This window comes from Carlito syrichta, unplaced genomic scaffold (assembly GCF_000164805.1).
Source record: "Carlito syrichta isolate Samal-C Ts95f unplaced genomic scaffold, Tarsius_syrichta-2.0.1 Scaffold311381, whole genome shotgun sequence".
Lineage (NCBI taxonomy): Eukaryota > Metazoa > Chordata > Mammalia > Primates > Tarsiidae > Carlito > Carlito syrichta.
This window is the reverse complement of record NW_007255477.1, coordinates 178,641-191,339: the sequence shown is the minus strand read 5'-3', so window position 1 is coordinate 191,339 and position 12,699 is coordinate 178,641. Positions and strand designations below refer to the sequence as shown.

At 48.6% G+C, this 12,699-nt stretch overlaps 2 protein-coding genes across 2 annotated transcripts in view; both read left to right on the top strand.

Moving 5' to 3' along the window:
- Positions 1–6,229, top strand: part of ADCK2 (aarF domain containing kinase 2) — a 16,500-nt gene extending 10,271 nt beyond the window's left edge. The window contains exons 6-8 of the mRNA XM_008068632.1: positions 855–983; positions 1,728–1,781; positions 5,710–6,229. Coding sequence (XP_008066823.1) covers positions 855–983; positions 1,728–1,781; positions 5,710–5,850 — 324 coding nt within the window. The 3' untranslated portion in view covers positions 5,851–6,229. The remainder of the gene's footprint in view (positions 1–854; positions 984–1,727; positions 1,782–5,709) is intronic.
- Positions 6,230–12,045: 5,816 nt separating this feature from the next.
- LOC103271180 (NADH dehydrogenase [ubiquinone] 1 beta subcomplex subunit 2, mitochondrial) overlaps positions 12,046–12,699 on the top strand; it is a 10,626-nt gene continuing 9,972 nt past the window's right edge. Inside the window, exons 1-2 of the mRNA XM_008068635.2 lie at positions 12,046–12,068; positions 12,284–12,565. Of these exons, the coding sequence (XP_008066826.1) occupies positions 12,046–12,068; positions 12,284–12,565 (305 nt within the window). The remainder of the gene's footprint in view (positions 12,069–12,283; positions 12,566–12,699) is intronic.

Here is a 12,699-nt window from a genome sequence, read left to right as displayed (position 1 = left end):
TCCACTCACCTCAGCCTCCCAAAGGTGCGGGATCACAGGCTGAGCCACCAAGCCCGGCTCTTTTTTATTTTTATTTTTTCTTGATGATGCATTAATCATGGACCTGAGGCTAGTTCTGTGCAGCATATGTTTGGGACCGTGGGAAGATATGTCTCCTTTCTAAATGCTGTTGTGTGTTGGTAGTTTCTCCTCCTTCAGCAAACAAACAGGTGGGCACTAGAAATGCTGGCTTCTTGGCCAGATGGTAGCTTCCCTGGTCTATACAACTTGCTGCAATATGGCAGGTGGTGAGACACAGCAGTATAGAGAGCTTATTCTCCATGTGGCACAAGGCATACTGGAATCTTGGGGGTGGGGGCATGAGGAGGTTTTCAAACCTTCTCTGTGCATCTGAGTCATTGAGAATTATTACTTAGAGAAAGGAGATTCAGCAAAACCTCTGTGGAGTCAAGTTAAAGTGCTATATCTGGTTGGTTTGGTGAAGAATTCTCCAGCAAGAAAAACTCTGGGAAAAAGAGACCTGGTGTAAGGAAAAAAAAAAAGACAAAATTCAGGGGAGTCCCTTCTTCCGAGGTTTCCAAGGGGCAGACCCAATGCGGAATGAAGACTGATGCCAGTTTAGAAGAGTTCCCCGAGTCAAGACTGAACACTGAGGGGCAGTGTGGGCAGGGCTAGGACGTTCCTCTGTTCAAGTTGGGCAAAGGAAAAAGGCCGCAGCCCAAGAAGCAAGAGCCGAAAGCAGGGTGGCAGAACAATTAGGGTGGAAGCAATGAAGATGTGAAAGTGGATTGGGCAGAGCATCTCATGTATACTTACTGGACTCCCCCAGACTGCTTTTCTTTGGCATTTTCCAGGGTCAGAGAGTGGCTGAACTCATCCTGCATCATGCTCGGGCCAGTGAGTGTAGGGATGTGGAAGGATTCAAAGCCGAGATGGCTATGCTGGTGACCCAGGCCAGGAAGAACACCATCACTCTGGAAAAGGTGGGCAAGTCCCTTAGGGCCAGGGACCTTGGGGTGTTCACCCTTTCCTTTGGATGGAGTAGATCCCAGGTGTAAGGAAGACCTCTTCATGGGGTGAGATCTCGAGGGGATGGGACTTTTACGGCAGGTAAAGAATACCCCATGCCTTCTAGGCGTGGAAGCCCAGTGAGGTTCTTGGCTCCCAGGGATGCGTCTTTGGCCAGGCTGCCATGGAAGTGAAGTGTAGGGGGCCACAGCCCCTCTGTCATACATGTGTGGTTTTCCTTCCAGGGACAGTTGAGCATGGAGGAGGACCGTGGTCCCCGAGCAGCTCGAGGATGTGCCCAGTGCTTATTTTGTCCTTAATCAGATGTGAGCCAGAGCCAGTTCTGCATTTACTTAGTTCTAACAGACATGACTGTTTTCTCCCCATGGTCCTGGACCACCTTAGCAGGAGTGGGTCAGAACAAGGAGTGGCCAATGGCACCATGGTACTGCTGATCTGGTCTATCCAGATATGATTTTGTGTGGTCGCTACGGGACTGGGATAGATGAATCTCAAAGGCTTGTCCTCCAAAGGCATCTGTGACTGAGTCTCAAGATGGGAGTTGGGCCTGTGTGGAAGTAGTCCTTTCTGGAGTTTGTCAGATAATCCCTTTCCCACTCACTGGTGGCGGGGGGTGGAGGTAGGTGGGAGAGTGTGGGTGGTGGAAAAGCGGCAGTCCGGAGCCTCCAGTCTGCTCTAAGCTTTCTTCTGGTTTCCAGCTTCACGTTTCCAGCCTTCTCTCCAGTGTCTTCAAGTTACTGATGACTCACAAGGTAAGGCCCAGTCAGAAGGGAGATCTCTGGGGAAGGCAGGGCAGGACAGGGGCACAGGGTGGTGGAAGGCGCTTCTCTTATATATCTTTTAGAAGTATTTCTAGTAACCAGCCATTTGCAGCCAGAGTACTAGTTTTACTTTCTGATATAGGCATAGCAGGGCCTTTCCTTCATGACATGGTGAGTCTGTGTATCTGTCAACTCTGTGTGGTCTAAGTCCTTAGATGTGGAAAAGTCTATTTTAAAATGTAGAAATGTGGCTCACGCCTATAATCCCAGCACTTTGGGAGGCTGCGGTGAGAGGACTGCCTGAGCCCATGGGTTCAAGATCAGCCTGGAAGACTTGGCGAGCCTCATCTTTACAATAAATGAAAACATTAACATGGTGGCGCATGCCTGTAGCTCCAGCTGCTTGGAAGGCTGATGCTCAACTCAGCAGGTTGAGGCTGCGGTGGCCGTGAGACTCCAACTCAAAAAAAAAAAATGTAGAAACGGGCCAAGCACAGTGACTCAAGCCTGCAATCCTAGCACTTTGGGAGGCCAAGGCAGGAGGATTGCTTGAGCCCAGGAGTTTGAGACCAGCCTGAGTAACCTCTCTGTACAAAAAATAAAAAAATTAGCAGGGCATGGTAGCACATGGTAGTCCCAGCTACTCCCTCCTAGCTAAGACAGGAAGATCACCTGAGCCCAGGACATCAAGGCTACAACAAGCCATGCCTATTCCACTGCATTCTAGCCTGGGCGACAGAGTGAAACCCTGACTCAAAAAAACTCCAAAATAGGCTGGACGCGGTGGCTCACGCCTGTAATCTCAGCACTTTGGGAGGCCGAAGTGAGAGGATTGCCTGAGTCCAGGGGTTCGAGGGCAGCCTGGCAGCTTGGCGAAACCTTATCTCTACAATAAATCAAAAACTTAATTGGGCATGGTAGCATGTGCCTGTAGTTCCATCTACTTGGAAGGCTGAGTGACCTGCCTGAGCCCAGCAGGTTGAGGCTGCGGTGGCCGTGAGCATGCCACTGCACTCCAGCCTGGGCGACAGAGTGAGACTCCAACTCAAAACAAAACAAAACAAAAAACAAAACAAACAAAAAAATCCCAAAAACCAAAAAGTCACAAAAACAGACTAACTCAGGGTTTTCATGCCTTTTCACTCCTTGGTTTATGTGAACGATGCTTGGTATTAATGTAAGTCATACTTAACATACTTAACTGAATGGGGTAAAGTCCTGGGGTCAGGGGGCTTCCTGAGAGGTGCCTCTTATCCTGGTGACTTCAGAGGCCTTAGAAAGACTGTCCTGGCCCCTGTCTTGCTGCTCTAGTCTTTTTATTGTTGTTGCTGCAGGACTTGCTGAGAGAACAGAAAAGCTCCCACAGTGGGAGGGGACCTGAAGGGGTTGCCCACTGCTCCAGTCTTTAGAACACAGGATGTTGGGTAGATAGATGCGGGTGGCTCAAGTCAGCTCTGTCGCCCACTGACACTTACCCACACAAGCCTCTCCAAGTCTGTGGGGCCACCATGAGAGCTGGACGATGTGATCTTCCTGTACAGAGAGGTTACTCAGGCTTGGAGAGGAGTTCCTAGCTCCTCCTGCTCGCCTTCTGTACCTAATTGAGCTGTATAACATTTCTTACTGTCCAATTTTATCCCCTCAGCATTCTAAGATGCAGGCACTAATGCTGAGAGGTTAAGCAGCTTGCTCATGGCCACATGGCTCGTTGTAGAGCCACGACTAGGCATCAGAGAGCCCCACCAACTAGCTTGTCCTCCTGCATCTGCTCTTCACACACCGAGTGGGGTAGGCTAGGAGGGCTTTGAGTGATGGCTGCCATTGTTATTCCTAGGATGTGGGAGCAGACAGAGGGTCTAGGATAAAGCTAAGTGTACTCTGAGCACTTCACTGGTCACTTATTTATTTTTGAGTTGGAGTCTCACTCCGTCACCCAGGTTGGAGTGTAGTGGCACACTCACGGCCACCCCAACATTGGCCTGCTGGGCTCCAGTGATCCTTCTGCCTCAGCTTCCAGGTAGCCGGAATACAGGCACACGCTACTATGCCTGACTAATATTTTTTTACTTATTGTGGAGATGAGGTCTCGCCAAGTTGCTGGGGCTGGTCTGGAACCCGCAGGCTCAGGCAATCCACTCACCTCAGCCTCCCAAAGTGCTGGGATTATAGGCTGAGCCACTGAGCCTGGCCTATTTTTTTTTTTTTTTTTGAAACAAGGTTTTGTTACGTTGCCCAGGGCTCCTGGGTTCAAGTGATCCTCCTGTTTCGGCCTCCCAAAGTGCTGGGATTACAGGCATGAGTCACTATGCCTAGCCAGTACTTACTTAAAAAAAAAAATTCATAAATTTTTAATTGTGGTAAAAACCACATAATAACATTGAACCCCCAACCATCTCCAAATGCATAGTCACCACTGTCCACCACAATCACATGGTTTGTGCAACAGATCACCAGAACTTTTTCACCTTGCAGACCTGCAACTCCATATCCATGTCCCCCCCACCTCAGCCACTGATAACTGCCATTCTACTTTATGTTTCCATGATGTTTTTTTTTTTAATTTATTTTTATTTATTTATTTATTTTTTTGAGTTGGAGTCTCACTCTGTTGCCCAGACTGGAATGCAGTGGCCGCTTCCGGCCACTGCAGCCTCAACCTGCTGGGCTCCGGCGATCCTTCCGCCTCAGCCTTCCAAGTAGGCAGAATTACAGGCATGTGCTACCACGCCCGGCTGATTTTTTGATTTTTTGTAGAGATGAGGTCTTGCTGCCCAGGCGGGTCTCGAACCTGCGGGCTCAGGCAGTCCACTCACCTCAGCCTCCCAAAGGCGCGGGATTATAGGTTGAGCCACTGAGCCCGGCTTATTTCCATGATTTTAACTACTCTAGATATCTTATATAAGTGGAATCATATAGCATATTGTCCCTTTGTGATTGGCTTATTTTACTCAATATAATGTCCTCAAGGTTTATCTGTGTGGAGCATGTGACAGGCTGAAGAATATTCCATTGTATGGAATATTTTTTGAGTCAGAGTCTCTCACTCTGTCACCCAGGCTGGTGTGCAGTAGCATGTTTACTACTACCTCAGCCTTGACCTTCTGTGCTCAGGCAATCCTTCCGCTTCAGCCTTCCAAGCAGCTGAAACCACAGGCATGTGCCATCACACCCAGCTAATTTTTTGATTTATTGTAGAGATGAGGTCTCGCCAAGTTGCCCAGGCGGGTCTCGAACCCGAGGGCTCAGGCAATCCACTCACCTCAGCCTCCCAAAGGCACGGGATTACAGGCTGAGCCACTGAGCCCGGCTAGAGAATGACCCTTATTTGAATGTATAGTTTCTGGGATGTCTGTGAAATGTCTGATTTTTTTTTTTTTTGAGTTGGAGTCTCACTCCTTCGCCCGGGCTGGGGTGCAGTGGTACACATGCTCATGGCCACCCCAGTGTCGACCTTCTGGGCTCCAGCGATCCTTCCGTTTCAACTACAGATGCGCGCTACCATGCCCGGCTATTTTTTATTTTACTGTAGAGACAAGGTCTCGCCAAGTTGCCCGGGCTGGTCTCGAACACGCGGGCTCAGGCAATCTACTTGTCTCAGCCTCCCAAAGTGCTGGGATTACAGGCTGAGCCACCGAACCCAGCTTGATTATTTTTAAATCATTCACTCATACACACAGACCTGAACTTAGAAAAGTTTATACCGCGTCCTGATATTTGTTCTGAATGTTTCTAGCAGATGGAAGATTGGGCAAGTAGATGAGGTGGTGGGAAATGATGAGGTAGAGACAGGAATGTCAGGGTGATGGTAAAAGTCCCATGAGCAGCTCCAAGAGGCCGAGAGGGGCAGGAACATGGCCTTCCAGGGTGCCTGTCTCTGTACCAGTGGGTTTTGGGAAGAACTACTGTTTCTCTGTTTCAGGTCAAGCTTGAGAGTAACTTTGCCTCGATTGTGTTCGCCATCATGGTGTTGGAGGGGCTTGGCCGCTCGCTGGACCCTAAACTGGACATCCTGGAGGCAGCAAGGCCCTTCCTTCTTACAGGACCAGTGTCCTCTCCATGACGAGAGCATGCGGCCTACAGTGGACCTTTGTCAGGGGCTAGAGGCCGTTCCGAGAGTCTCTCATGTGGCAGCTGGAACGTTTTCAAGTTGGGACCTTTGGAGGGCACACCATTGCTTTTACTCTGCTTTGGTTTCTGGGTCTGTCTAAAAGTTTTGGGTTACTTGGGGAGTAAAAGGAGGGAAGGGGGGCTATCCATTCAGTTGTGGAAACTGGGCCAGGGATACTGTTTCAGGGAAAATGTTCTGCAGTGGAAGACAATAGGTTTTCTCGTTTTTTCCTTTTCTTAACCACTATACTCCCTGGTCAGGTGGGTCCTGCTGGTGGTTTCCAAACTAACATTAAGGTTAGAAAATGCCATAAAATCCTGTTGACCCATGATTTCTAAGATTTCTTCCATTTTGCACCCTTATTGAAAATACACACATAGTGTTTATTTATAAATTTCATGCAGGTGCTACCACTACTAGCAGATCTCTCCCAGTACACTATATTCTTAGGGCAAATTTCACTGTCTTTCAAATTCTCTTCTTGATAATATTTAATATTTTTTTTTTTGCTGGGCACAGTGACTCACACCTGTAATCCCAGCACTTTGGGAGGCGGGTTGAGAAAATTGCCTGAGTCCAGGGGTTTGAGAACAGCCTGGGTAACTTGGTGAGACCTCATCTCTACAATATATAAAAAATTTAGCTGGGCATGGTGGTACACGCCTGTAGTTCCAGCTACTTGGAAAGGCTAAGGCAGGATTGTCTGAGTCCAGCGAGCCAGGGCTGTGATGGCTTGTTAAGTGTGCCACTGCACTCCAGTCTGGGCGACAGAGTGAGACATCTACAAAATATATATTACCTGAGTCCCTGCTAAATTTTATCATGAAGTAAAACAAAACCGATTCACATGGCTGATGTCCTGGGGACAGGAGCAGAACAACTCAGCCACATCCTCAGTGTCCCTGGGTTCACATGGTGGTGCTCAGACTGCTTTCTCTGTAGCAGCATCTGCCTCTGTCATGCAAGGATTCATTCTGGTTAATATGAACACCAATCTTCTCCACCAAGGCAGCACTCAGCGACACATCTGCTGTGACTGCTGCCGCTCCTCTCTGCCAGGCCCACCCACAGGCTGACCTCTCAGAGCTGACCTAACATGAAGCCGGGTCACATGGACTGCAAAGGTCCTGTAGGGGGGATATTAGTAAAGCTTAAATTTTTTTAAAGATAAAAATTGCATTTTATCCCTGCACCCTTGTGGATCAGACTGCTTGTCTTGGAGACCACTGCCTTAGACAGTGAGAAGAAAGTCAAGTCTTCTGCTCTCTGAAAGCACTGTCTGACTGTGGAACTTTCCATTCTCTCCTTCTCCAGGATGATGTTCCTCATTCCTGTCTTTCAAGGAATGAGTACAGTTTAGGTGGACAGATATCCTTTTGATGCAGTTTTTTCTAGTGGGGTGGAGATGTTATTTTCCTTTCCCAAGTTTTGAGGGTACATTCTAGTCAGGCAGAGTGGGGTTGGGGCAGCTTCAGATCGCTGGGAGAGGGACACCAACCAGGCACATGGCCCCTTGTGCCAGGCACACATTCAGGTACAGTGTGGAGGCAGGAGGCAGGCACATATAGAGCAGGCGCCTCTCAGAGCCTCTGCTGGCATCACCGGGCCTTTCCTTAAAGCCAGTGGATTTATTCAAGCCATTTGTGCCTGCATTAGTCATCTACTGCTGTGTACAAACCATCTCAATTCTCAGTGGCTTAAAACAACATTAATTTTAAGGCTTAACGTTTCTGCGGGTCAGACATCAGGGTGCAGTGAAGTTGGGTCTCCTGACTTGGTCTCTCCTAAGGCTGCGGCATCTCCAGGCACCACTGGGGCGGGTTGGCTGCCAATCTCACATGGGGGTATTGGACCCACGGCCTAAGTTCCTTGGGAACTGCTATAGCAGTAATAGAACACAGGAACCCGGGCATGGTGGCTCACACCTATAATCCCAGCACTTTGAAAGGTCGCAATGAGAGGATTGCCTGAGTCCACGGGTTCAAGACCAGCCTGGGCAACTTGGCAAGACCTCATCTCTACAGGAAACCAAGAAAAATTAGTTGGGCGTGAAGGTGCATGCTTGTAGTTCCAGCTATTTGGAAGGCTGAGGTGTTAGGATTACCTGAGCCCAGCAGGTTGAGCATGCCACTGCATGCCAGCTTGGGCAACAGTGAGACTCTGAGTTAAAAAAAAAAAACAAAAAAAAAAACCAAACAAAACAAAACCAACCCCCCTCAAAAAACCCCCACAGGCTATACTGAAGAGGAGAAGGATGGTAACAGATTAACAATATGGACAGGTGATTTGCTGCTTTAAAAAGTAAGTATCTAGGCCGGACGGTGGCTCATACCTATAATCCCAGCACTTTGGGAGGCCGAGGTGAGAGGACTGCCACAGGTTCGAGACCAGACTAGACAACTTGGTGAGACCTCATCTCTACAATAAATCCAAAAATTAGCCAGGCATGGTGGCACATGCCTGTCATTCCAGCTACTTGAAAGGCTGAGGTGGAAGGATCGCCTGAGTCCAGCAGGTCAAGGCTGCGGTGTCCGTGAGCATGCCACTGAACTCCAGGCTGGGTGGCAGAGTAAGACTCTGATTCAAAAAAAATAAAATAGGCCGAGCTCAGTGGCTCAGCCTGTAACCCCAGCACTTTGGGAGGCTGAGGTGAGTGGACTGCCTGAGCCCACAGGTTCAAGACCAGCCTGGGCAACTTGGTGAGACCTCATCTCTACAATAAATCAAAAGTTAGGCGGGCATGGTATCATGTGCCTGTAGTTCTGGTTACTTAGAAGACTGAGACGGAAGGATCACTAGAGGCCAGCAGGTAGACACTGGGGTCGCCTTGAACATGCCACTGCACTCAAGCCTGGGCGACAAGTGAGACTTTAAATAAAAAAAAATAAGTATCTAGCTGGATGCGGTGGCTCATGTCTGTGGTCCCAGCCCTTTGGGAGATCCAGGAGGAAGGATTACTTGAGTCCAGGAGTTAGAGACCAGCCTGGGCAACATAGCAAGATCTTGTCTCTACAAAAAAATTAAAAAAGATTTTTGGGGGTGGTGGTGCATGCTTGTAGTCCCAGCTACTTGGGAGGCTGAGGTGGAAGGCTTGCTTGAGCCCAGGAGGTCAAAGCTTCGGTGAGCCATGATGGTGCCACTGCACTCCAGCCTGGGCGACAGACAAAAAAAAAAAGGTACCTTAAAATAAGTATTTTAGACTAGTGTTTGAAAATGCATTTAACTTATAAAGTCATCTTAAGGAGAAAAGGCGACGTCCTTGGGTGTGGGGGGGTAAAAGTGGCCATCTGGTATTTCTCCTGAAGAGTGACCACAACTCAGTCCCTTCTCAAGGAGCAAGTCCAAGGTTCATTTCAGTGTCACTAAAACTAATTGGAGAAATAATTTTTTTTCAAGATTCACTGGGAGAGGGAGATAAAGTGAGTCAGTAGAAAATTCAATCAACATGAAGTTTGTGAACTTTTTTTCCCCCCTCATCCTCTTGCTCTGTTGTCTACTTCTAGCTATGGAATAGTTTCTTGATTTGGGGTTAGATGCTGTCTGTTAGGTCACTTAGAGTCTATCCTCATAGTACAATTTGGGAATCTGATTTGCATTTAGAAGCTGAGCCAGGCTTGGCATCTCTTCCCTTACCAGAAATACACCCATTTAAATAGGGTGCTCTTCTGATAACCAACAAGGCCAGTTTGCAACCTATAAAAGGCAGTAAGGGATATCTGCCTTCACAGTTCCAACAGCATGTCTGGAACACAACTATGTGTCACTGTTACACAAGCAAAATAGTTTATTGAAGACCATAAACAATTTTTAACTTTATTTTTTTAAGAGACAGTGTCTTGCTCTGTTGCCCAGGTTGGAGTGCAGTGGTGCAGTCACAGCTCACTGCAACCTTGAACTCCTGAGATCATCCTGCCTCAGCCTCCCAAGTAGCTGGGACCACAGGCACACACCAACATGCCTGGCTAATTAAAAAAAGGGTTTTTTTTGTTTTTTGTTTTTTTCAGAGATGAGGTCTTTCTACGTTTTCCAGGCTGGTCTTAAACTCTTGAGATCAAGTGATCCTCCTGCCTTGGCCTCCCAAAACTCTGAGATTACAGAGGTGAGCCATTGTAACAGGCCTGAGATTACAAACTATTTATAGTAAATCGGAATATGTGATGTAAAAGATTAAAGCCAAGAACCCATATATGGTATTTATAGATCAATATTGCTTTAAATATAGCACTAAAGACAAACTGGGTTTTTGTTTTTTTTGGTAAATTAGTAAGGAAAATGGGGAAGGTGAATGAATTTGAGTTCATCTCACTTTGCTCCTGGAAAGAAAGAGCTGACATGAGTTCATGCTATAGGTCAGATGAGGGACACTGACACTCAGGTAAAGTGACTTGTCCACATTCATAGAGCTAATCGGCAGAGTTGAGGTGTGAACTCCAAATTTTCAGACACCCAAGTTCTATGCCTTTTGAATTTAAGTTGTGTTTTTCCTGTGGCCTTGGCATCATGGCATTGCTCCTTGCTGGGAACAAGTCTGCTATGTATCTTGGGCAGTGAACTCTGTAGGAAGGACAGAAAGCTCCTGTCTACCCGACTCCAAGACTTCAAATCTTAGTAGTTTATATGTGTCACCTCCAAGGGTAACTGGTGAAATGGTAGCCCAGAGAAAGCCACACTACACTGTATCAACTGGAAAGTCAGCTTTCATCCAGAAAATAGTGGATGCTTCTCCTCAAATTTATATACCACTTAGAAATTAGGAGGGTTCAGGTGATCCTTCACCTCAGCCTCCCAAGTAGCTGGGACTACCGTGCTTGCCACCAAGCTTGGCTAATTTTTAAAAATTAGAGATGAGGTCTCGCTATGGTGCTTAGGTTGGTCTTGAACTCCTATGCTCAAGCAATCCTCCTATTTCAGTTTTCCAAATTGCTGGGCGGTCCAGGCTGTGGTGAGTTGTGATCATGCCACTACACTCCAGCCTGGGTGACAGAGCGAGATCCTGACTGCAAAAAAAAGAACAACAAAAACCAAAAAAGTCAGGAGGGCAGGAGAACACACAGAGAGTCCTACCACATCAGAGAGTCAACCAACAGGCTGTTTCAGAAGGGTACTTGACAAGAGGGCACACAGAGTCCTACCTCTTGGCACAGAAGGCGGAGTATCAGTCATATTCAGTGCACTCACATCCCTAGGTTCAGGTCTATACTTCTCTTCAAAGTATCCTTTTTATCATTCTGTGACTTTGTGAAGTCTTCAGTGTCAAACAACAGGGAACTTAGCAAGTAGATCAATTTCAAAATGAAATCTCCAAGATACGTTTATAATTTAACCAAACCTGGAGGTTCTGAGAAAAGCTATAACCCATAAAGGGAGAGCCTAAGACTCTGGAATCTGCAGGGAGTCCAGTTAGATTTGGAGGCCATCTAGGGTTGAACAGAAGGTAATATTAAGAGACAAATGTCAGCTTGGGCGACTGAGGTAGAAGGGTCGCCTGCGGTAACTGTGATTGTGTCACTGCACTCCAGCCTGGGCGAGAGTGATTCCTACTAAAAAAAAAAAAAAAAAGGAAAAACAAAACAAAACAGGCACATATGTCAGGAATCCAGAGCTTGCTAAGGATCAAGGAATTAGAAGCAGTCTTTTTTTTTTTTTTTTTTTTTGAGTCTCTCCTGCCTAGGCTGGAGTGCAGTGGCATGCTCAGCTACCGCAGCCTCGACCTGCAGGGCTCAGGTGATCCCCTTCAGCCTTCCAAGTAGCTGGAACTACAGGAACGCGCCACTACGCCCGGCTAATTTTTTGATTTATTGTAGAGATGAGGTCTCGCCATGTTTCCCGGGCTGGTCTCAAACCCCTGGGCTCAAGCAAATCCTCTCACCTCAGCCTCCCAAAGTGCTGGGATTACAGGCGTGAGCAACATCGCCCGGCAGAATTATCCTAGACTTAATCACAGCATTTGGGGTTGGCCTCCTTAGGCGATTCTGAGAACACCTGTCCATGTCCTGATATCTGGGAGCCAGCGGCTGCTGGTGAGTTCACGTTTTCAGGGCAATAATAAAACAATGAAGACAGCAGACGCGTCGTGAGCCTCTTGGAGAAGACTGCAGGAGACTCCTTTGGGAAGGCCCCCTGGCTCAGAAAGCCTCTGGCGGCGAGATGCGAGGGTCTGGCAGGCAATGGTACAAGCGGAGCAGGCAGAGTGGCAGGTGCAAGAGTGAAAACACGGCCTAGATCAGCAAAGGCTGGGAGGAGCGAGTTCGACTTAGTGTTGGACTTAGCACAAGTGTGGGAGTCGAGGGTCGCGACATCTGGCTGAGGAGTTTACGATAGAGGCGACTGCAGTTGTAGGGAGCCTTCACCCGGAGACGTCACGTGGCCGTCTTTAATTCTCGAGGCCTCCCCGAGCTCAGTCCCGCCCGCCCTGGGCGTGGAGTCGCGGCTCCTCCCAGCCGCCGCCGGAGCTCGTCCAAGCCATTCGCGAGTTCGGCAGGAGTCTCGAAACGCCGGCCACGCAGGAGAGGCGCTGCCAGAGCGCGGACCCCAGCAGCGGCTTAGCGGGAAGACACCAAAGCGCTAATCAGGGTCGGGAGAGGCAGCAGACCTCAAGCCTCCGCCGGCTGGGCGACGGCGCTGACGTCACGGGCGCGGCGTGGCGTGGCGCCGGGGAAACTGACGTGTGAGGGAGGGTCGAGGAGGAAGTGACGTAACGGGGACGGGGTGGCTGGGACTGCGGTGCGTACGCGGGTAGCATGTCGGTCCTGACTCGGCTGACGCCTTTCGTTCGCGTGGGAGGCCGCCTCTTCAGAGGCT